Raw genomic sequence first — 26,438 nt, forward strand, 5'->3', positions numbered from 1 at the left:
ACCGATTTTTAATTTTCATCCACTCTGTGACAGGAGACCATCGGCTTTCTAGCTCCTCGTTTAGTAATAAAATGATTATCTATATTTTAGTAATATAAATTATTGAAAGTTCACGACTAATATAGCATTGCAACAAAATAACTTTCCACAATACGTAAATTAATAGGCCTATAAATGCTACAATGAAATGCGATCGTAGTTCAGTTACAAAAAAAGATAAAAGGAACAAACGAACTTACCAAGCTTGGCAGAAGACTACCTTTCCATCCGTAGTGCAATTGGGATCCCCTGTGATCCACCGCTTCAGACAGTACGACTTCGACAATTTTTCTTTGCAATTATATATTTTACGCCACGCCGACACAGATAGGTTTTATGGGGACGATAGGATGGGAAAGGCCTAGGAGTGGGAAGGAAGCGACCATGGCCTTAATTAAGGTACAGCCCCAGCAATTGCCTGGTGTGAAAATGGGAAACCACGGAAAACCATCTTCAGGGCTGCCGACAGTGGGACTCGAACCCACTATCTCCCGGATGCAAGCTCACAGCTGCACACCCCAAAGCGCACATCCAACTCGCCCGATGATTTTTCTTCGGGCATTGCCACAGACACCCGTCTTCTTCAAAATAAACCACAACACGTTCTGAAGGTAAAGCGTACGCGTACAACAATTCACATCGAGAAGGAGGTATAAGGGTTCGACGTTGATTGGTTCTCGCATATGTCTTAGAATTTTGGAGGGTTTGAAGGCTTCAAGGTCAAATTGTTCCTTGTTTCTCCTGACGGAAATTTCCCAAGAACTATTTCTGGTGACTTCCAAGAATTCCCATTTTTGTTCGTGGGGTAAACAAATCTTGAGAAATGAGAAGATAATACTGTCGAGCACATCAGTTACAATATAATTCACTGGAAGAAAACCGGCTTCCTTAAGAGAGATTAAAAAGGCATCAAATAGGCAATTATACTCCAAATAGGCACAAACCCCTGAAATAGACATTTATAGGCACAATAAAACCAGCTATATCTAGCTTAAAGGAACCTGAAACGGATTTATATCTCAAAAGCCTACATTTCTGAACACAGGAATAAAATAGGCAAATAGGCAAATTCCCGTCTCTACTCATGATCTCCAGAATTCAAGCTTACTGCCGCACAATCTGTATTGCATAGCCAACTTGCTTGGTGAAAGAATTCTATCTTACAACAGATAAATTATTACTGTACATAGTGATACGTTTATATAAGCTAATACGGCCTGTTACTAAGCCATATTAAATGTTTTATAATTGTCTATGTTCTATTTTGTAAACGTATATTATAATCATATAATCACAAACTAGTCTGTCACAATTACAAGCCATGGCTCATGAGGCCTTACATAAAAGTACAACTAAAAATATTCAAACATTCTAATAGAAGCAGCAGCAGCACTGAATATTCCTTGTAAAATTAATTCTTGGGGAAGTACTGGGCTTATGCTTCGTCTATACGACACTTACTGCAGGAAGTAAAGCCCAAAGTGTCCCACAACACTCTACAATACATTAGTGCATTATACTGTATATTGCTCGTTTAGAATTTAATTTATTCATCCACTTTCAGGGCTTACAAACCATGCTTGTTGAACACTGCCAGGCAGACAAAAGAATTTCACACTTGTACCAACTGCTGTATCCATATTAAAGTTTCGCTGGCATTCTGGAAAGATTACAACTGTGAAAAACAAGGATATGTGGGAGAAAATAAAAATAAAAAAATCAATAGAGCTTACGGTAAAATATTAAAAGAAAGTACAATGTGCTTGAATGGATTCAAATATCATTTAAATGAGGTTAATTGTAGTGTTAATACTTCTATTACTCAACAAAGGAGTTAGAAAAATTAAGCAGAACATCAGATGAAGTCAGATATTATGCAATTCAACTCACACCAGTCCACATATAATGGCATTTTGGGGATGAAGTTATAGGTGACTTTGTAAGGGGAAGGACATATGAATGAAAAAATGTTTCAAGGTATCAAAAACGTTTCAGAGAGAAATTACTCAAAACCATAACAAGTTAACTAGCCTGCCTGTTGTCTTCAAATCCAAGAAGCAGATATCAAAAGAACCAACTCAATATGGCTATACAGTAAAAAAAAAAAAGGTTACATGCTGTCACCATTCAAAATAATCTAGTTTCTTTTAAAAATGGCAGTGAATAATTGCAGTGTCTGGCAAAAGATATTTGGTACTGATTGGTGAAGGTATACATAATTATTCTGACAGAATATAGCTTGCAAAATGTTGATGATAATGACTGTGATTGATACAGTCTTAAGGCAAAATTATTTTGCATTATATCTTTAATGTGCTGGAAGCCAATGACAGAGTTGATTCATTTTAACATTAAGAAAGACTACCAGCTTTAACCAGGATTGAACCTGGTATCTTGGGTGCAGAAGACCAATGATTAAGCAACTGTGTCCCAAAAGTTGGCCTCAATAAATGAAATGAAGTAGTGCTTAATGTTAGAACTATAAAGCTTGTTCACACTCTATACACTTTAAGGGAACTTTTATATCTCACTGAGAAGCTCATTTGATCCACTGGTTACTAAAATGCATTAACATCAAATTTCATCACCAGTATAAGGAAAGGAAAAATAATTCCTGAATTGGATTTTCATGTTGATCTTACAGAAGAACAAAAATTCAATATCAACTCATTTACATTATTTTCTGACTATTTCTCCACAACTGCAAGTCAGATAATTGAGATTTCAAGTCAAATAGCTCTAAAAATGGAATAAAAAAGAAGAAAATGATACAAATTACTAGTGAAATAACCAACACGCATTTAATTTTCATAATTTATGAATATCATAACGAACAGCACAAATATGGAGTGCAAACTGCCAAATCCAGACCAGCTAACACTTGCACACAAAAATAAGAAATGAAGTCCTTCCTCAGTTGAGAATACAATAAAGTATTCTATATATCCTGACCTCGTTCACAAAGGATAACACCAAGATTTCTTCGACCTATTTCATTGTACTACTAGAAATTTGCTCATCCATGCAACCAGTTAGGCTAACTTAAAATGAGTGCCAAAAACTGCTGTAATATGAAAACAAAAAATATTAAAAATCAAGTCCTCTTTCTAAGGGAGGGTTCAATTGATTTGATAAAATGATCTATTGTGCTGAATATAAAGAAGCAATACAGGAACAGAAAACTTAACTACAGCATGCACTGTGGAAGTAAGGCAGCACGCAAGCACGCACTTACTGGCGAATGGTATGATATCTGGAGACCCGGTCAGCACTGCGCAATGTCATGCCCAGGCTGGATGATGGAGAGGGACTGGAAGTGGTGGGCGTCGCTTTCACTGCAGCGCGAGTGACAGGTCTCGTGGGATGGGTTAGGGTTACCTTGCTGATGTTTAGCGAACGATTTGATCCATACATTGAGTTCAGGAGCCAAGTATTTCTAGGAAAGAAAGAAAGAAAGGGAAGAAAATTAAATGTCTATAAACGTTTCACAAGCGGCATCTAGAAAATAGCACCACCAATGGTGCCTAGATGTTTCAACGGACCAACGAAAAGATCCACAATGCAGCTGCCAGTTGCAGAATAGATTGCCTATAGTTTAATTTCAATGAAGGTGTGCAGGTTGTTCAAATCCATAAGATATAAAGATTCTAGATGGGATATAAAAATTAGTACATACTCCAAAACGACAGGAAATAAAATGCACAAAGGATATGAAATAGGTTTAGTAAATTTTCAGAGAACTTAAATACAGAGAGCCTTATATTTTAGTTTTAAGAAAGGGAAAGGTATTGGTACTTTTTAACAAAAACATACAACTAACAACACTAAACTTTCGAGGTTCAAACTACATTGAGTCAATCCTGAATACTACGCAGAATAGTCATAAAACTGAGAAAACTTCACACTAGTTTACCAAAATAATAGGAAAATATCCTGTTGGTCTTGCATTTCAAGGAAATTTCACTATAGTGTTCGATCATTCTTTAAAGATATATCTTTGGCATAAAGCTAGATGAACATTGCTGCATGCCTTCCTTACTTTACATAAACTCAACCGTCTTTAATGCTCTGTGCATCTGTCATTAGCAGACAACTCTTAATTCTTCAATAACATAGAAATTATGGACAAAGGTGAAAGCTGTTAGAAATTTCAAACATCATAATTTAAAACCAAAAGTGGAGCTAGAAATAGCAGTCATTTCAAAGAGATCAACTTTCACTAACAAATGAATCCTCCAAAAGGCACATCAGTTACAATATATTCAACTTACACTAAAAATTCAAATAAGGAATTAGGTCTGTACATGCCACAGTACTACTATTCCCCAACTACAGCAGATAGTGGCCAACTATACTATTCCTTAAAAAAAAAAAAAAAAAAATCCATGCTGCTGCTGCTATACTTATTCATGGCAAAAAGCAAGAAAACTGAATATGAACAGACTTAACTACCCCAGAGAACATGCAGTGGCATAGGTTGTTACAGCTATCAGCAATCACTCTATAAGTTTCTCTGTAGTGTCACTAAAATTCTTCATTTGCACCTAGCATTAAGACCTTAGCTCTTTATACATCTGTTACCAAGAAATCATTAGACAACACGTCTATCATTCTCTGGTCTTACACTGCTTTTCTGATCCCCTTCAGCCAATTTCAAATGCATTGTGTGTGTGTGTGTGTGTGTGTGTGCAAAAAACAATGAATCAAAGGATTATTTGATTAGATCACACTCCATACAAATAATATATGTTAATCGTAGAATAAAAATGAACTTATACATTCTTGGGATGTAACTACAGAAAAATTTGTTAAGCAACTGTCCAATGCTGGTGAATTCCCTAAGGCTTTCAATATGGTAGATCATGGGAGACTACTGACAAAAATTAGTGCAACCAGACTAGACAATACAGTGACTGAATGTGTGGCAATATTTCTAGAAAAGAGAACTCCGAGAATTGGAGTGGGTGAAGCATTATCTAATCTTGTAATCATTAAGAGGGGAATTCCTCGAGGCAATATTATTGGACCTTCATGTTTTCTTAAATGTATATAAATTATATGAGTAAAGAAATGGAATCAGATAAAAGGCTTCTTGTGGATGAAGTTATACTGTATATATTACTAAATAAGTTACAAGATTGTGAGTGACTGCAAAAACACCTTGATAATGTTGTGAGATGGACAGAAGGCAGGGGGTGAAAAGTCAGGTTGTGTTTTTCAAAATGAGGAAAAGTCTTCTCAGTTTTAATTACTGCACTGATGGGGTGAAAGTTCCTCATGGGGACCATTCTCAGTACCTAGGTGTTAATATAAGGTAAGATCTTCATTGTAGTAATCACATAAATGTGACTGTAAATAAAGGGCAGAGATCTCTTCATATGGTTATGAGTGTATTTAGGGGTTGTAGTAAGGATGTAAAGGATCACAACTAGAGTATTTTCCCATGTAAGAGACCCTCACCAGGATTATGGGATGATTCAAGAAATGGAAAAATCTGAAGAAAAGCAGTTTGATTTTTTTTGGGTGTAGTTTCTGACAAAAGAGTAGCATTACAAAATTGTTGTAATCCTTGGGATGGGAAGAATTGGGAATAATGAGATGAGCTGCTCGAATGAATGGGTACGTTCTGAGCTGTCAGTGGAGAGATGGCATGGAATGATATTAGCAGATGAGTAAGTTTGAATGGAGTTCCTAAAAGTAGAAAAGATCACAATATGAAGATAAAGTTGGAATTCAATATGACAAACTGGGGCAGATTTCATTTCCAGGAAGAGTTAGGGACTGGAATAATTACCATGGGAGGTGTTTGATAAATTTCAAAATTTTTAAAAATTATTTAAGAAAATACTAGGCAATTAACTGATAGGGAATCAGACACCTGGGCAACTGCCGTAAATGCAGACCAGTGGTGACTGATAGGTGATTTCCCAAAGACTATGGGATGTTCTTTTACAATGTCTACGAAACATGTTTGCGATTCAATCTTACATTGTTCTTCTGTACTGCTCATCGTAATGTTTGAAATTTTAATGGCAATCTTATCATACACTTTCTTTATGTTACTTCCAAACTGTACTAGTGATTCGTCTATACATCTGTGCCAAGCTGCGAGGTAGTGATAAAACGGAATAAATTCCTACTGCGTAGGTGAGAAAACTCTCTGTACATGTGAGCACATTTTATTGAGACAAAAACGAGACACTGCTCTTTCAAAAGAGTAGACTTTTTTTTTTTACTCTGGGAGTTTTCTCCTGATATTTTGCACAGTTTTATTGATATCACCCTATGACAAAGAAGTATTTAATTGGAAACATACCACAAAGCATGGAGGTCAACAACAGGAAAAAGTGGAGAGAGGTGGGGAGGATCATGAGCAATAGATTGAGAGAAGGGAGCTAAAGGAAACAAGTCAAGTTGAATGAGGTTCTCTGCAGAGCAAATAAATTATTTCAAAACTGTATTTAAAATAATATGTTATATTGCATATTTCCACACACAGTTTGTGATTTGACAGTTGTAACAAATAAGGGCTCTAGTGATTACTATGAAAATATCTTCAATTACTGCAACAGGTTTCTGTGTCATCTGATAGTTATTTTATAAATATGCCATACCAACTTAATGAATTACAATTATGTTCAAACACAATCTGACTCATTTAAATATATTATTATACAAATCATCTTTCCCTGTATTGTTGAACACTGGAATATTTGTAATGTGGTAACTGCTCTATACTGAGCATTTTAGCCATATTTTGAGACTTTATAATTTCAACACTTTTTGAGATAAATGTACTATCCTTGTTGTATCTGAAACTATAATTATCCGTCTCAGCACTGAACTCATTTACTTCTCTGATTTTTTACAATGAAATGTGAAAGAGGCCCAATATATCACATTTTGGAGCTTTTAAAAAATATTTTAATGATTTAAAATCATGCTTGTAATTGGTAAATGCAATCTATTTTTTATTGCACCATCGCTGAGAGAGTCAAGACACTGTGATGCCATCGTAGGGATGAGCAGAAAGACAAGGTATGAAGAACACATCCTTGCTATTTTTCAAAACAAACATTTGTATTCCATCCAGCAAGGGTCAGTACTACCATTTAGCAGCAGTACGCAGAACTGTAATGCTGTCATTCATGTTTACCAGTAAAGACATGGACATATTTCCAGCATGAGATGATTTGTAGTCAAGAAAATCAAGCCCGAGCACTACTCGGACACTGTATATGGCAATAAATGAGGGAGCCCAAGCAATGTTCAGGCCCAGTGTTCAATGTGTTAAGAAACTATATAAAATTGTGACCAGAAGCAAACTGCTACCACTAAGGACTGCTTCACAACTATTTTTCTATCAGTTAGGTACATAATTTTCCTTAAAGAATATTCCATCCTCAATGCATTATATCAATTCAAATGAAGCAATAGCTCTTTTACTTCTCATTCTTCCATTCTTCTTATATCTCATACCTTTATGATTTAACCCAAAAGCAGAAGAAAAGGAAGAAATCTTCCTAAAGATCAACATAGTTGTAAACAAAATTCAATTTTCTTTCAGAATTACATCATAAATAATTCTACAAGAGACAGAAAGAAGATTTACAGCTTCTTCTGCCAAGAACATTACCACAAATTCCACAGGGCATGTGAAGTTCTGTATGTACTTTAGCATACTGCACAACATCAGACACGAGTAATTCCAGGACTGTTACGTAAAAACCTGAACAAATGGTACCATATTTCCATTTTTAAATCTGATCTGACATCATAGGGACCATCTAGGAATGAAAATTCAGTGAGAGAAAAGTAATCCTTAAACCTGCTGCATGCCTAGCTAAGGCAAAAATTAAATTTATATTTTATGCCCAAAAAATGGAATAAACTGGCTCATATGGCAAATAACTTTTTAACTCTTGTACGCTAGAAATATAAAAAAAAAATAAGGAATTCACTGCAATCAGATGTAACAGCTTAAAAGCTTGGTAAAATCTCAGGTTGGTAGGAGAGAGCTTTAATTCACGATTGTTACTCTAGAGTATAATTTCATTTACAGTCGAATGTATATATTACAAGCACTGCATTCCGCAACTATTCTTCTAAATATCCACGAAGAATGAAATCTTCAGAGACCACCTCTTACCACAGCTTTTGACTAAAAACATCAGGAACCAGGCAATGAATTTTCCCACACATGCTGAAGAAAGAAGACAACTGGCAAAGGGTCCTGGTGTATCAAATTACTGTAATACGAAGAGAGGAGTAGTCAATAGGTTCTCAGGAACCACTGGAAGCGTTTTTCCTCGACACTTGTAGCTTTTCCCTCCACAACGATACAGCTCTGCAGGGTGTGTTTGTTGACGGTGCGGGGCAGCCTGTAATTCAGGCTGCTGACCCCGATTAACCGCTGTAGGCAAGGGAGATTTCAGACCCTTCCTGGAATCAGAAAATTTCCGAGAATTTCTAAAGGAATGTTATCCAAATTTATAGTGGAAACTTGACTTTTCAGTGAAGAAGAAGAAGAAGAGAAGAATTGAGACTGAAGAGGTTGTACTTTGAGTTTAATGTTAATAGATTTAAAGGATACTTTGGTTTCACAGAAGTGTACTTTACTTCTAATGACTATGATGCAGACACTCAAAATGAGTAGTAGCTTTCTACGTGGAAGCTAGAAGAACCATTACAATGAGGAAAAATGTTGTTCTTTTGGAGGACAAAGGCTTATAAGAATGAGAAGTAAAGAAAAGATGCTGAATGTAGATACAAATACACAAGAAACTAGCTTCAGTGGTCAGATTTTGAGTCATCCACCGATTGTTTTAAATCTCAATAAGAGGAAAACTGTTCTAAACTGAGGAAAACTGTTCTAAACTGACACAGTTATTTTCCAACATGACAAACAGGTAGACTTATAACATAACCCTTCCTAGTTAGAGCCTAATATGTTGTTAGACATATTCCTCAGGTTTTGTCATGGGAAAGGGGCAAATTGTGCTCTAGACTGTAGTACATCATCACCCGTGTGTATTAGGTGTGTCGTAAGGTGTCTGACAATCAGTGTCGATGCGTTGGATATACTATAGTTTGGTACAGTTGTCAGAATAATAATAATAATAATAATAATAATAATAATAATAATAATAATAATAATAATAATAATAATAATAATCCCGTGGGGGTTTTGCCTGTTCCCCTATCGGGCGCGTCCCAGGTGGCGGATCGGGGGGCTCGCCGGACTTGTCCGGAGGGCTTGAGGGAAATAAAATACCTCTCGCGGATCAAGAACAGGCACAGCCAGAAAACATCTTGAGACAACCTCTGAGGCTCAATACCTTAGTTGTAACTATGAGATTGACAAAGATCAATCTCCCCATTATCTTCAACTTACTAGCATGATGGCAACGTCAGTTAATGATACTACTACCCCAGGCCCTAGTATTCATACTAGGTTTTCTCGGTCATCGGATTCTGGGGGACCGAGAACATCATGCGGGAATGTATCGGAGCTTCCCAAATATCTTCGCCGAAAGGAAAAACATTTTATTGGCACTTTAAACATCAACACGCTTCGCAAAATTGGAAAGTTGAAGCACTTAACAGACACATTAGACCAACTCAACATCCAAATTCTGGCACTCCAAGAAACTAGGTACAGTGACGAAAATCATTTTGAATCAGGAAACTATAGAATTTATAAAGGTAAACCAGCTACCCTCCTCCCTAACAAAATATTACAATTTGGCACTGGTTTTGCAGTGAGAAAAAATATCACAAATTCGGTATTATACTTTACATCTCCTTCTGAAAGAATTTCGCTAATGACAATCAAATCAGGAAACAAAGCTTATACACTAATCAATGCACATGCACCAACAAACAATTACAATCAAAAAGACCCACAGAAGGTAGATGACTTCTGGGAATTACTAGAAGAAACTACAGCCAAAGTTCCAAAACATCATGTCAAAATTCTGCTGGGGGACTTCAACGCACAAATTGGCAAAGAGAAGAAATTTAGGACCATCGTAGGACTTTACCCTGCTCACAAAAGAACCAATAAAAATGGAGAACGTTTAATTGGCTTCTGCGAGAATTTCGATCTAAAATTGATGTCAACCCATTTCCTGGCACTTCCACAAAAGAAAATGACATGGAGATCCCCGAACATGCATTTAGGAGAATTTCAACTAGACCATGTGGCTATTTCCAAGAAAAACCAAAAAGAAATTATGAACGTTAAAGTCAAAAAGGGAATTATTGACTCCGACCACCACCTATCTCTTGTTAAAGTAAAGTTTCAACCCAACAGGAAGAAAACCAAAACAATCAGAAACCCAAGAATCGACCCTGAATTTCTGAGACAGAACTCAGACAATTTCCTTGCGAATATCTCCAACGATGCTCCTTCAAACTGGCTAGAACTCAAGGACACACTCTTGAAAGCTTCACAAAACATCAGCAATCCCCCAAGGAAACGCAAACACAGGTGGTGGAATGACACCTGTGACAAGGCCATAGAAGTCAGAATTAGGTCCTGGCTAAACTGGAGTTCCCATAAAACTGATCAAAATCGTGATGAATTCTTCAAAACACAGAAACAAACCTCAAAAATCATCAGATCTGAAAAACGAAAATATGATCAAAACAGACTAGTAGAAATAGAAGAAGATTTCAAGAAAAACAATACACGGAACTTCTACAGAACATTCAGAGAAGAATTATCCAATTACCAGGAACCTAGTCTCTGTTTCAAACGTACAGATGGGACTTTGGAAACAAGTAATAAGGGAAATTGTGAACTCCTAGCAAACCATTTCATGGACCTTTTAAACTGTGAATCTCCAAAGGAACAATTCACCTATGAAAAACCAACACCTAATCCAGATTCAGAACCCCCCACATTACAAGAAGTCAAACAAATAATCAGAGATTTAAAAGACAACAAAGCACCAGGAGAAGATGGAATAATCGCTGAAATGTTGAAAATTGGTGGTGACAAACTGGCCCAGAGTATTCAAAAAATCTTACAGGACATTTGGTTTTCTGAAGAAATTCCGGAGGATTGGAAATGTGCATTGATTCACCCGCTTCACAAGAAAGGAGACAAATCAGATATTAATAACTACAGAGGAATTTCTCTCCTCTCACTCGTATATAAAATCTTCTCTAAAGCTCTACTTAATAGATTAGAGAAACAAACAGACCACCTGATCGGAGATTATCAGGCTGGATTCCGAAAAGGGAGATCCTGCGCAGAACAAATCCTAAACCTAAAAACCATACTACAGATTCGCAAAACCAAACAAACAGTAATCACCTTTGTTGACTTCAAAAAAGCATATGATTCCATAGATCGGCAGACCCTGTTCAACATACTAGAGGAATTTCAAGTCGACAGGAAAACGAGGGAATTGATTAAACAAACTCTGACCAACACAACATCAAAAGTTAAGTTCTTGGGAGAAATTTCTGAACCGTTCGAAATCAGAACTGGCGTCCGACAGGGAGATGGACTATCCCAACTACTATTCAATTTAGTTTTGGAAAAAGTGATTCGTGAATGGAGAAAAGAAACTAAAGGTATAAACATTGGCAGACTTCTTAAAGACAAAATTCACCTTGACTGCTTAGCTTTCGCAGATGACCTTGCGATCCTTTCGAACAACAGACAAGAAGCAATCCAATCCATAGAAAAATTGAATGAAATAGCCGCAAAAACCGGACTTCAAATTTCATTTGAAAAGACGCAGTTTATGGAAGGAACTAAATCAAGATTCGACAATCAACCATTAATCACCAATTGTGGAATAATTTCCCAAGTAGACAAATTCAAGTATCTAGGTGAAATGATTCAGCCAGCAGGGTTAAATCAGGAAGCTAACAAAGAAAGAACTGCTAAACTGCAAAGGGCTTACAAAATCACATGGAACAGATACAACAAAAGATGTATATCAAAAAATGCAAAATTACGACACTACAATACAGTCATCAAACCAGAGGCACTTTATGCATCTGAAACACTGATCATTGGCGGCAGGTCACAAATGAAAAGCATTGAGAAACAAGAGAGGAAAATTCTCAGAAAAATCCTAGGACCAAAGTTCAAAAATGGAATTTGGATGAAAAAGAAACCACACGAAATTTTTCAATTCACAGAAAAAAATCACAGATACCATCAGAAAGAGACGACTAAAATTCTACGGACACCTACACAGAATGGATAACAACAGGCTGACAAAGAAAATTCTAAATCTAGCTCTAACCCTGAAAATCCGCAACAATTGGTTAGCAGAAATTCATGAAGATCTACAAGAAATGGGTATTGAAGACGAAACCATTCAAGATAGAATGAAATTTAGAAGCTTAGTAAACAAACATAAATTTGCAGAGAAACCAACAAGAAAAAATACAGGCTGGACAGAAACACGCAGAAAGGAACACAGTGAAAAAATGAAGAGATATTGGGAAGAAAAGAAGAAGAAACATTGTGCAAAATAAGTTCAAACGCGCTCCACAGCTGGGCACAACGAATCAAAAAAAAATAATAATAATAATAATAATAATGTTATTGGCTTAACATTCCACTAACTACTTTTACGGTTTTCAGAGACGCCGAGGTGCCGGAATTTAGTCCCGCAGGAGTTCTTTTACATGCCAGTAAATCTACCGACACGAGGCTGACGTATTTGAGCACCTTCAAATACCACCGGACTGAGCCAGGATCCAACCTGCCAAGTTGGGGTCAGAAGACCAGTGCCTCAACCGTCTGAGCCACTCAGCCCGGCACAGTTGTCAGAACAGCTGCAGTCAGGTTTGGTAGAGTTTCTCTTCTGAGGACGCAGAGAATAGTCTTTGCAAAACATACAGATTCCCTGAATTTTGGCTGTTTCACAAGAAAAAAAAAAAAAAATATATATATATATATAGCATGTCTATTAATCTGGCCATTAAAGCATCAGTCTAAACATGATAAGTTGCTGTTACTTCAATTTAAAGCCTTAAAACCTGCTTGATGCATTGCACTCTGTGGAAATTTCACTGTGTTAAAGATCATTTGCGCCAGACCAAAACACTTTCACTTCATTAAAATGACCGCAAATGGAATATCTTCCCATTTGAAACCGACTACAATCACATGTGCAGCATTGTGTCTACATTAATGTTTTTAATAGTATACTAATTAGAAGTTGTACTCATTATTCACAGGTTAGCTTTTGTATAACTGCAGCGGTAATGTCATCTACGTGAGTGTCAGCAGTAGACTACAATTCAAATAACAGTCAGTCAGTGTAATATTGCTAATAGCTTTAGTGGCGAAAGACCTAGCAGATAATCACCCTACAGTATCTGATAACCCCCCCCGGTATAACACAATTTTCCTGGTGAGTATGGAATATTAAAATTATAAAATTCTTTTATTTATAACCACCTATTCAATACATTACAATATACTCACTGAATTATAATATAATCATGAAGTGTCTAATAGTGGGACATGTTCCGATCGACATAGTGAACATCATTAGCCATTAATGCAACGAAAATTAGGTCAGGGCCCTGAGCTTAAAATATACAAAATGTTATCATCATATTAAAAATTAACCATGTCGTAATAAAAAGTGATAATCAACAATCAATGAACTATAATATTTTTGTGTTTTCCGCCATGAGCACCCATATGGAAGAAACTGGTCACGGTTCATGACAATTGAAAAAGACCTTCAAATCCTTAAATACGTTAATAAAAGTAAAGAGATGGCAGAGTTCGAGAACATTTACACATCCTTAGACCAGCATTTTAATGGAAACCAAAATTTAAATGATACTTCAGAAACTAAAAGCCCAATAATCGAGAAAATTCCAGAACTACTCTCTCTTTTCAATATAATAAAAATTAGTTTTATGAGTATCTTTAATTATAAAACTGCTAATAACATTCCTCCTATAACAGCTACTGTTTCACCACCCCTTCACTATACATCCCGTCCACATTCGTCAGACCCGCCCAAGGAATCGGCTGCCCCTCCTTCTCACATGACTCGCTCTCCGCCTTTACGTATACATACGTACAACACTAGAAGCACTAATAGAGCTACCCGCCAGTCTGCATCGCGCAGCCAACGCTAGCGGACATCTCATACCAGTCCCAGGGAGTAAGCTTCCGTTTTCAATTTTTCTTTTCATCTTCTTCTTCTGGTTTCAACATAACTTCATTCCCTCTTTTCTTTCTTTTCAGATTCAAACTCTATTTTGTGCCAGGATATGCTCTCTGTCTTATAAGGATCGCTAAAACTCTCCCTACATTCAAGTTGCATCGTTACTCTTTAACGAGTTTATTATACAAACTTTTAGTCTTAATTTGCTAGAGTGTGTTTATTGACCAACTTCACTGGTATTTTTCTGACAGCAAGATTGCACCTCTCTTATGAATTTTGCTTCTGCTAGAGTTCAAGTTATACGTCAAATTTTAGTTTGTTCAAATGTTATGTTATGTTATATACGTTCTGTATATTTTAAGCTCAGGGCCCTGACCTAATTTTCGTTGCATTAATGGCTGATGATGTTCGCTATGTTGAACGAAACATGTCCCAATATTAGACACTTAATGATTATATTATAATTCAACGAGTGTATTGTAATGTACTGAATAGGTGGTTATAAATAAAATAATTTTATAATTTTAATATATCATCTTCAATACGGTTTTAATATGATATTGAGTATGGAATACCCAGGACAAAAGGACACTCAGTACAAGAAATATACAGAGAAATTACCATCAACATCCAAATATAATATACCATCACCCGTGAATACTATCCAACAGCATATAAGGCAAAGGTATAGAAATATTTTAAATACACCTAATATGATGTCAGGTATAGGACTTAAATTAATGGCAGGAACCTAGAAAGTTCTACGCGAGTAAAGAAGTGGAAACTTGGGTTTTATCCAATTCTTCAGGAACTATTACATGCAAACACAAACCTATTGATTCTATCTTTCAGGGAGTTTGCAAATATGACTGGGAAAGATCTCAATTAAAAGATGATAAAAATAAAGTAAAATAACCTTTTCGTTTTTTTGGCTATAGTTACTACCGATAACACAAGGAGGTGTCCTGCAATACAATATTATGGTTACTTATATATACACTGCCGAAAAAAAAATTGCAACATCCTCAAGGACTGTGTTCAAAGGCACCATACTGAGGGGTTGTTGTGTTAGATATTCATTTGTTGCGGACATCGGCGATCAGACGGTGCTCAGGAGGCCTGTCCGTGTGCACTCTGTTTTGACTCTGCAGGCAGTAACTATGCACAGGTTAGAGGTGAACAGTGTTTGCAACATTAAAGCTATGGTACAACCATGCCTTGCCGATGAGTGCGTGCTGCTGTTGAACAACTGCAGCCATTTAAACGCAGTTGCAATATGGGCCTGTGGGAAGCTGGATGGACATATCAACGGATTGCTGCACATGTTGGGCACAATGCATTGGTGGTGTGTTGCTGCTTTCAGCAGTGGTCTGTGAAACAGTCCCACACCCGTAAACCAGGCTCTGGACGCCGCGTAGTAGACAAACGTCAAGACTGACGCATAGTGCAAGCAGCTGTGGCCAACCAAACATTGTGCAGGAACGAAATCTGGTCATATGTTGCACCTGTTGTGTCACCAAGGACCACTGGGAACTATCTGTTAGGAGGAGGATTACGATTATGTGTGCCTCTGGCCAGGCTACCACCGACACCAAGATACGGCTACGTGAAAGTGTCGACTGGAGAGGGGAATGGTGTTCTGTAATCTTCAGTAATGAGAGTAGGTTCTGTCCGTATGCAAGTGATGGACGTAAATGTGTACGGCGGAGACCTGGTGAGCGGCGTATTCTAGAGTACATTCGCCCATGACACCAGATTCTCCACCCCCCAGGCTTCATGGTGTGGGGGGCCATCAGTTACACAACTCGTAGTCACAGTTGGTGTTTCTGCAGGGTAACGTAAACAGTGCCCGCTACATTGCACAGGTTGTTGTCCCTATGCCACTGCTATTTCTTCAACAGGAAGCTGATGTGCATTTTTTTAGCAGGATAATGAATCTCCACATAAAGCTGCTGCAATGCAACGTGCTTTACGTAGTGTCAACAACTGCCCTGGCCAGCAAAATCTCCAGATCTGTCGTTAATGAACACATATGGGGACATAATGAAGTGGGAACTTACACGTTCTCCAAAGCCTGCAAGAACCATTGCCGAATTGCATCAAAAGGTGCAAGATGCTTGGGACAATCTATTGCAGGATGCCATTCGGTACCTTTATGATCGTTTGCACGCGCAAATACACACCTGCATTGATGCTAAGGGGGGTACACTGTGTATTGATGCGACGATTTCGGCACCATTTACTGTGACACGCGTGTTTCACTTGGTCTGAATTTGATACTTTTATACTCCTGAAATGTTGAACTACCTGTCCCATCGCTTGTAAATGAAATGACCTTGTCCTTGAGGATATTGCACTTTCTTTTTTCCGGTGGTGTATAAATGATATGAATAAAGAACTGGAATCAGATATTAGGCTATTTGCAGAAGATGTTATACTGCATAGAGCAGTAAATAAGTTACAGGATTGAGAGTGATTGCAAAAAGACCTCAAGAAGATTGCGAGATGGACATCAGTCAATGGTATGATGGTAAATGGGATGATTAGTCAGATCATAAGTTACATTTTTAAAAAAAGAGAGGAATTTTAATTTTCTTTTCTACAAGTTGCTTTACGTTGCACCGATGATAATGGTTGAGGAAAGGGCTAGTAGTTGGAAGGAAGCGGCCGTGGCCTTAATTAATGTACAGCCCTAGCATCAGCCTGGTATGAAAAAGGGAAACCACGCAAAACCATCTTTAGAATTTTAATTACTGTGTTGCTGAGGTGATAGTACCTCATGGGAATCACTAAATACTTAGTGTTAATGTAACGAAAGATCATCATTGGTGTAATCACATTACAGAGGTTGTAAATAAAGGTAACAGATATCTTCATATGGTTATGATTAAGGTTCCGATGTTAAGGAAAAGTCATATTTCTTTCCCGAGTTAATTTCACCCGAAATCTGAAGGAAAAAAAACTGTGAATGATGGGTTCCTCGCCCTGTTTAAAGCAATTTTATGTTGCATATAAATGCATATTATGGCCATTTTTATTGCTTTGGTCATATTTTGCACATTTTAGTGATATATCATATTTGGTTATATTTTGAGCATTTTTGTTTAAACTGAGGCATTGTTTTTAACAAGGTACATTTTATATGCATACAGTTTCAAACAGAGGATTTCAAAGTACTGTAGTAGATGTATTCTTCCTTCTTTTCCCAAAACAAACAGATAGATAGCAGGTTTAGAACACATGATTCCAAACAAACAGACACACTGTATGAACTTACGCTGACAGACACAAATAAGCATGGTAATATTTTCCTTTTTTTTTTTTTTTTTTTTTTTTTTAGGAAAACAGAGTGAGACTTCGCATCAGGACTATGACACTGAATGAATGAAGTTTTAACGTACCTACTGTAGCTCTGTCAGTTTGCATGATTAAATTATCTGCTGTATTATCGCTAATCAATTTTTTGGCACGTTTAATGCCAATATACTTAAATACTTGCTACCTATCCCTAAACTGCTTAAATCATATTTTAGCTTTCTTTAGGTCATAGGACAATCTAAAGACATCCACCTCCCCCCAATATCAACTTGACTGTGCAGCCTGTCTTAATGAAGAAAAGCCGAGATGCATCAAATTACCACGGAACTTACAGGCGGAAAAGGTGAGGTGAATACAATTAATAACAAAAACCTGCAACACACCTACTCTTCCCGGATGTCTTAATTCAAACATAAGCTGTTGGCCAAAACCGTTGATAGCTTGGGTGTGAGGCTAACATGCTGGCATGGAATCTATTCTCTTGCTCTGATATTAATTATTTACATTTCCATATTTCAGACTGGAGGTTGCATGATAAAATGAAATTGATATCTCTGAAAGTATAGGTGAAAATTACATACTGTAAATGACATTTTAATTTAAATTAGTTACCTGAGGTGATTAAACATGTATTTTGATAAGGATTAACTGATTAATTTAAAAAGCTGTTTTTAAATTTGATATTTTTACTGCAAACTGTAGTATAAAAACTGTTAAAGTGCACTATGTTTTAAAGATAAATTATATGTTGTCATGGACATTTTTGTAGAACTTATGCTGAACAATTCTTGCACTGATATTATAGACATACCTTTAATGGTTTAGCCAGCGTAAGCTAAAAAGGCGCGTGAACAGTCATTTTTCCTTCGACTTGCTGCATTAAAATGGTTACTGCTTGGCTTCGTTTCAGTCATGGATGAAAGTTTCTACACATAAATCCTTTTTTCGAGAAATGCTTTATAGAATGGTGAAAGTCACATCAAAACCCATCCAGTGGTTCTCAAGATTAGCTGTCAGAGATGGACAGACAGACAGGATCGAGGACTTGATTTTATACTAAGTAGAGATTATTACATTCACCCTTGTTCTAAGTATTTAGTGGAATACTACGATCACTGATAAGAAAAACTCAGAATAATACATTCCTCCCGAATACGGAATTCTCTCCTATATCACCAGCCCCACAAATCACGGGACAGGCCTGGAAGCAAGTTGTTTCTGTATCATGCATGCCTTCACAAAATATTTCCCTGCCAGTTGTAGCTCCTAATCAGTCCCAGCAGCTGTAAGACTATAATTGTTTATAACAATTTATTTCTGATGCATTTTCACATCAAAAAATTAAGTTAAAACAAGTAATGATGGCCCAATGCAAGTTAAGATACATTTTAACCTGATGAGAGATTGAAGATCAGGTCACTGAGGCTCACTTAATTTACAGCATTATCTGTAGGCCATGACCTGTTGAGGCTTAACAAGGAATCAAGAAATGGAAATTGCTACCGACATCATCGGCAGTGCTGTATGCAGGAATATTTGAAGCTGAGCCTCCACTCATTCACTCACTCTTTTCCATTTGGAAAGTAGGACCAGCTAAGTTTCAACGTACACTAACTATTGTACAGATATATTAGCCTATGTGCAAAATGCAACTTCGTGAAACAATATACACTTATGCTATGAAAGGTCAGTGTTTTGTTAGGAAAAACAAGTGATAAAAGTAACTCGCCTGGCAATCTGCATGACAAGAAATGATCTGTCATTACAAGTGATACATGCAATTAGAGTTATTCACAACAAAGAGGTCTGATTACTAACCAGACACATTTTGCAAGCTTGACAGCAAGATGCAAGTTACTTTCCTTCAAAACTGGAATTGGAATAACGAAAATGAAACTTTTGTACCCATCCTTTATTCAATACAGTATCATCAGTGCATGCAGAAGCTTCAAATCAGGACCCTGTGAAACCAGTCACATTTTTTGAAATCTCGTACCTTTCCTAAGCTAAAACACTCCACAATAGGTTCACATATAATTTTACAATTTTGTGATCATCACAACTAATTAAATTCTCTTTCAAAGCAGCATTCTATTTGCATGCTATACATTTTAGTTTTCTAGTATACAGCCTTCACATTCAATTCTATCTCATCACACGGCCCTTTCAGCCAAGATCGTATGCTTCCTCCATTCTGATGTGCAGTTCCCTTGTTCAGCTTTATTTCAACTAATAGGAGCCATTCAAGAAATAAAAATCAGAAAATCATGTGAATAAACCTTCTGACACATCCTCAAAACCTACAACAAAATTTCATGATCATTATTGTGGTTTCAAAGGGCCTGACTTCTGAGGACATCAATGAACAAAATATTCCCTGTAATACCTTAATTTGGGTACTACAAGAACAAATTCAAATAAAGGTTGAATTATAACAATAAACTGCATTTTAAGCTACCGGTATCATTTTGTAATAGTACTGGGAAACATGGTCTTGTAAATGTGTGCAGTTGTGAATATTCTGATTCACAGATTTCCAACGCATTAATGGAATTTAAATTAAGACGACCGCTGACATTAAATAACAAATACAAGGAAAAGCAGGCACTTAGTAAAATCATAATTCTAGACACTGATTATATAGTAACTAAACTACTATATTGCAAATAGTCCGTGTTTTTTTGGTTCAACACATTCTGCCGACTGATGAACTGCAATAGTTGCAAGGGTGCTATTCTACAACGATAAAGGGATAGTGGAGTTTAACTGCACAAGAATACTTCAAAATCCTCTTAATGATACATATATGAAAATGGATAAAGAATGCCATGAAGCCTATGTTTCAAAAATGGGAAATTTTATTCATACACACTGCAGGTAGGAAACCATCTGCAATCATTCATACAGTCTGCAGGGCATGTTGAAACACTGTCACTTCTCTCCGCACTTCACTCTAGCACCAATACAGCCACATCTCTCTCATGGAAACAATTGTAGAGGTGACATATATCATCCTGCAGAATAGATTTCATATATATTCCATCAGGTGGTGCAACTAACAGGATTTGTTGCAGGTGTCAAAGACAAAGCCAAACATTATCCAATCCAGTCCCACGGATACACAATAGGGGACAGGTCTGATTATAGTGCTGGCCAGGAAATTCAGGGAACACATCAATGGTGTGTGAAGAGTACCTTGTATCCCACAATGCTTTTCCAATCTATTATCCTCCTTAAAAAAGGTCACGCCTCGAAGCCACACCTGGATATGCAATCCACCAGAACAACATTCATTGTGTTGATTTTCCTGTGCTAATGTGCAAAGGAAAATGAACCTTAAATGAATTATACTGTAGGAATGCATAAATACTTCATGAACATATACACTCCTTTAGTATGGTACAATAAGGTTCACTTCATTTTATACACTGGTATAGGGAAATGAATGCAACAAACATTGTTCTGATGGACTGCATATCAGTGTGTAGCTGGAAGGCATGACCAGTCTTAAGGAGAATAATGGATAGGAAGAGCACTGTGGGATACGAGATATTACACTGTCAATATACTGGAGTGTGTGCTGAGTAGTGTAAGGTAGGCTGTACTTTCGTGGAATAGATTTTTATCCTTTGTCCAAAGAATGACAGCAGAACAAGTTCATTGGAATGTACTATACACTACTCAATGTTCTCTGCACAAAAGAGAACTAGAGTGAAGCAGATATTGCATGATAAAACTCCCCAAACCCATCATTCAGTATGTTGCTGCCATATACAGTGCAAAAGATGCTGCTTACCTGGTTGATATACACATGCACTCTATCATCATTACAAGAAACGTGGAATAAGCTCTAATTACTGAACACAATACTTTGTCATTGATCACTCAAGGCACTCCTTTCTAGAAAATGCATACAGTTCATTATGCCCAGTCATACACTTCAAAGGTCGTGGCATACACCTACCAATGACACCATCATCAATGCACTGTTCACACTTCTTGTCCAACATGTTGTGCAATTTTTGGCTATTCCTATATAGCCTTGCCCAATCTCCGCTAACTGCATGAAAAGCAGCTGTCTACGCTGCCCTCAGGTGTTAACAACATGCAGCACAACTTTGAAGCACAATCTATATATATAAAGTAACTTGTCCTGACTGACTGACTGACTGACTGACTGATTCATCATCGCCGAACCAAAACTACTGGACATAAAGAAATGAAATTTTGAGAATACATTCATATTAAGATGTAGGTGCTTGCTAAGAGAGGATTTTGGGATATTTCGTCGCTAAGGGAGTGAAAAGGGGGTTGAAATTTTAAAATGAGTGTATCTATAACTCAAAACTTTAAAAGATTACAGATATAAAAATTGGTATTTAGAATTTTATTTAAAATAAGGAAACACATACTTTTTGTTTTCAGAAAATCCCAATAGGAGGGGTGAAAACCGGTGAAAAATGGGTTGAATGCCTTTAATCAGGATACCGGTACTTATATCTCAGAAACTGAAGATATTACAGACCTGAAAATTGGTACTTTTGATCTCTTTTAAAAACACATATTTTTTTGTTTTTGGAAAATCCAATTAATGGGAGGGTGAAAAGGGGGGGTTAATTTTTAAAATGAGTGCATCTATATCTCAAAACTTTTAAAGTTTACACATGTTAAAATTGGTATTTAGAATCTTTATTAAAAATAAAGAAAAACGTATTTTTTTGTTTTTGAAAAATCGAAATAGGAGAGGTGAAAAGGGGTGAAAAAAAAGGGTTGAATGCCTTTAATGAGGATACTTATATCTCAGAAACTGAAGATATTACAGACCTCAAAATTGGCACTTTTGATCTCTTTTAAAAATAAAGAAATACATATTTTTTGTTTTTGGAAAATCCAATTAACGGGAGGGTGAAAAGGGGAGTGAATTTTTTAAATGAGTGCATCTATATCTCAAAACTTATAAAGTTTATAGATGTAAAAATTGGTATTCAGAATCTCCTTTAAAAATAAAAGAACACGTATTTTTTGTTTTCTGTAAATCCCAATAGGTGGGGTGTAAAATGGTTGAATGCCTTTAATGAGGATACATGTATCTCAGAAACTGAAGATAACACAGAAATGAAAATTTGTATATGGGATCTCCTTTAAAAATAAAGAAACTCGTATTATTTTGTTTTTGGAAAATCCAATTAATGACGGTTTAAACAGGAGAGACAAATTGGGGTGAATTTTTTGACAGACTATATCTACAGAATATCTGAGAAACGTAAAATGTTATAGACGTAAAAAGTGGGTATTTGGAATTTCCTGTAAATGTAAAGGAACATAGGTGATTTGTTTTTGGAAACTCCCCTTAAGGGGAAATAAAAAGGGGTGAAATTTTAAAATGAGAATTTCTACAGTATACCTCCAAAACTTAACATGTTACAGAAGTGAAACATGGTATTTTTTTATCTCTATTAAAAATAAAGAAACGTGTATTTTTAATTTTCGAAAATAACACTTGGGTGGAGGGGGTGGGGGGTTAAAGTGACTGAATATGGTGTTGACTTCTTTTAATTAGGCTACTGATATCCCAAAAATGAAGATGTTACAGACGTGAAATTTGATATTTGGAATATGCTTTAAAAGTTAAGAAACACGTGTTTTCGTAAAATCCAATGAAGGGGGGGGGGGGGTGAAAGAATTGAAAAATTAATGACTTAATTGTATGAGAATACATACATCTAATAAAAATAAAGTTGTTACAGACATGAAAATTGGTATTTGGATTTCCTTTAAAAACGAAGAAAAACGCGTTTTGCGGGAGGGGGGGCGGTAAACATCTTGCGGGGGGGGGGGGGTGAAAAGGAGTTGAATTCCTTTCACGACGACACATAAATAAAAAACTGAAGAAGTTCAAGTCATGATATTTGGTATTTAGAAGATCCTTTACTATTAAAGAAACAAGTAATTTTTGCCGGAAAGGTAGTGAAAGAAACTGAATTATTTTTATGGGGTTACTTATATCTCAAAACTGAAGGTAACAGACGTGAACATTTGTGTTTGGAATCTCCTTTAAACATAAAGAAACACGCCTTCTTTTAATTTTTTTTGGGGGGGGGGATATAAACTTAACGGTGGTGGGGTGTAAAAGGAGGTGAGACCAATAGATTTTACTGTTCATAATGTACTTATAAGGAGCCTCTGTTGCTCAGGCAGCAGCGCGCCGGCCTCTCATAGTTGGGTTCCGTGGTTCAAATCCCAGTCACTCCATGGGACATTCGTGCTGGACAAAACGGAAGCGGGAGAGGTTTTTCTCCGGATACTCCGGTTTTCCCTGTCATCATTCATTCCAGCAACACTGTCCAATAGTCCATTTCATTTGTCATTCATCGATCATTGCCCCAGAGGAGTGCTTCGGCAGCCGGCACAATTCCTACTGTCGCCGCTAGACGGGGCATTATTCATTCCATTCCTGACCCTGTCGAATGACTGGAAACAGACTGTAGATTTTCGATGTACTTATTCTGATCATAAACCGATCATTTTTAATCTTTCCTGGGTTCGATTTCAACAGCCATCTTTTCCTTCGGACAACGTTCTTAGATAACAGTAGATTCTCCTGGCATATAAATAAAAATTTAAACACATTTGAAATAAACGATAGGAATGAGATTGACCGTCAAATTGTTCACCTCTATAATAAGGTCAATAATGCACAGAAGTATGTCATTCGTATCGCCAGAAATCCCGCACACTTGCCTACGCGCAATAATGGTGCTGGTCACATTGTCAGCAATGACAATGGCAGAAGATGTAATTTACCGCCAAGTAGTGGTCTTGCATCTTGCTGTGGGGTCCAGAACATCTAATAATAATAATAATAATAATAATAATAATAATAATAATAATAATAATAATAATAATAATAATAATAATATTCTGGACCGTTGTCAAATTGTGCGGACCACGCCGGAAACGGGTCCTGGCCTGGTAATGACTACGAATACAGTCTGGCCGCGGGTTCAGTACCGCCAAGGCACCCAAGACGACACCACGCCGGATCTCCTTCAGGATTTGATCCATACTAAAAATGCTTATAGTAAAAGATGGCAAAGATTTAGGGACCCAACTGACCGCGTGGAATACCTGGACCTCGCCCGGGAAGTACGAAATCGATTGCTGGAAAGAAAGATTGAAAAATGGGAGGAAACTTGCCGTAATCTCTCAGAAAACGAGTCAGATCGCGAATTTCGGCAGATACTCTCAGAAAAAACAATCAGATCGCGAATTTCGGCGAATTATATATATAACAATAAGCATTCAATTATAAAACCATAGCGAAGCACGGGTATTTTGCTAGTCTATATATATATAAAATAACTTGTCCTGACTGACTGACTGACTGATTCATCATCGCCGAGCCAAAACTACTGGACATAAAGAAATGAAATTTTGGGGATATATTCATATTAAGATGTAGGTGCTCACTAAGAGAGGATTTTTTGATATTCCATCGCTAAGGGGGTGAAAAGAGGGGTGAAATTTTAAAATGAGTGTATCTGTATCTCAAAACTTTAAAAGTTTACAGATGTAAAAATTGGTATTTAGAATCATCTTTAAAAATAAGGAAACACGTATTTTTTTGTCTTCTGAAAATTCCAATAGGAGGGGTGAAAAAGGGGTTGAATGCCTTTAATCAGTATACAGGTACTTATATCTCAGAAACTGAAGATATTACAGACCAGAAAAAAAAAAGGTATTTGTGATCTCGTGTATAAATAAAGAAACATGTACTTTTTGTTTTTGGAAAATCCAAATAGTGGAGGTTTGAAAGAGGGGTGAATTTTTAAAATGAAAATATCTATATCTCAAAAACTTAAAGGTTTAGAGTAATAAAAATTGGTATTTGGTATCTCCTTTAAAAATAAACAAACATGTATTTTTTTTTGTTTTCGGAATATCCTATGAAGGGGGGTGAAAATTAGTTGAACACCTTTCATGGGGAGACACCTCAAAACTTAAGAGGTTACAGTCATGAAAATGTAAATTTGGAATCTCCTTTAAAAATAAAGGGACACTAATTTTTTTGTTTTTGGAGAATCAAAATAATGGGAGGTGAAAAGGGTGGCTCAATTTTTAAAATGAGTGTATCTATATCTCGAAACTGTAAAAGTTTACAGACGTAGAAATTGGTATTTAGAATCTTTTTTCAAAATAAAGAAACACGTATTTTTTGTTTTCAGATAATCCCAATAGGAGGGGTGAAAAGGAGTGAAAAATGGGTTGAATGCCTTTAATGAGGATACTTATATCTCAGAAACTGAAGATATTACACACGTGAAAAAAGGTATTTGGGATCTCCTTTAAAAATAAACATGTACTTTCTGTTTTTGGAAAATCCAAATAGTGGAGTGTTGAAGGAGAGGGGGTGAATTTTTAAAATGTGTGTATCTATATCTCGAAACTTTCAAAGTGTACAGATGTAAAAATTGGTACTTAGAAACTACTTTCAGAATAAAGAAACACGTATTTTTTGTTTTCGGAAAGTCTCAATAGGAGAGGAGAAAAAGAGTGAAAAATGAGTTGAATGCCTTTAATAAGGATCCTTATATCTCAGAAACTGAAGATGTTACAGACCTGAAAATTGGTATTTGGGATCTCCTTTATAAATGAAGAAACATATACTTTTTGTTTTTAGAAAATCCATATAGTGGGGAGTTGAAAGGGGGGTGAATTTTTAAAATGAGTGTATCTATATCTCTAAACATTAAAAGTTTTCAGATGTAAAAATTGGTAATTAGAATTCTTTTTAAAATAAAGAAACATGTAATTTTTTGTTTTCGGAAAATCCCATGAAGGGGGTGTGAAAAGGGGTGGAAAATGGGTTGAACACCTTTCATGAAGAGACTTATATCTCAAAAACTGAAGAGGTTCAGT

At 36.5% G+C, this 26,438-nt stretch overlaps 1 protein-coding gene across 2 annotated transcripts in view; it reads right to left on the reverse strand.

Annotated features, from left to right (window-relative positions):
• Positions 1-1,621: 1,621 nt before the first annotated feature.
• LOC136863962 (dual specificity protein phosphatase CDC14C) overlaps positions 1,622-26,438 on the reverse strand; it is a 451,301-nt gene continuing 426,484 nt past the window's right edge. The window contains exons 12-13 of one of the 2 annotated variants that reach the window (XM_068226497.1): positions 3,275-3,475; positions 1,622-1,699 (exon numbers count right to left, since the gene is read on the reverse strand). In XM_068226497.1, the coding sequence (XP_068082598.1) occupies positions 1,681-1,699; positions 3,275-3,475 (220 nt within the window). In that variant the 3' untranslated portion in view covers positions 1,622-1,680. Of the gene's footprint in view, positions 1,700-3,274; positions 3,476-6,495; positions 8,482-26,438 lie in introns of those variants that run through there. The other variant, XM_068226496.1, reaches the window with a different exon arrangement.

This window comes from Anabrus simplex, chromosome 2, assembly GCF_040414725.1.
Source record: "Anabrus simplex isolate iqAnaSimp1 chromosome 2, ASM4041472v1, whole genome shotgun sequence".
Lineage (NCBI taxonomy): Eukaryota > Metazoa > Arthropoda > Insecta > Orthoptera > Tettigoniidae > Anabrus > Anabrus simplex.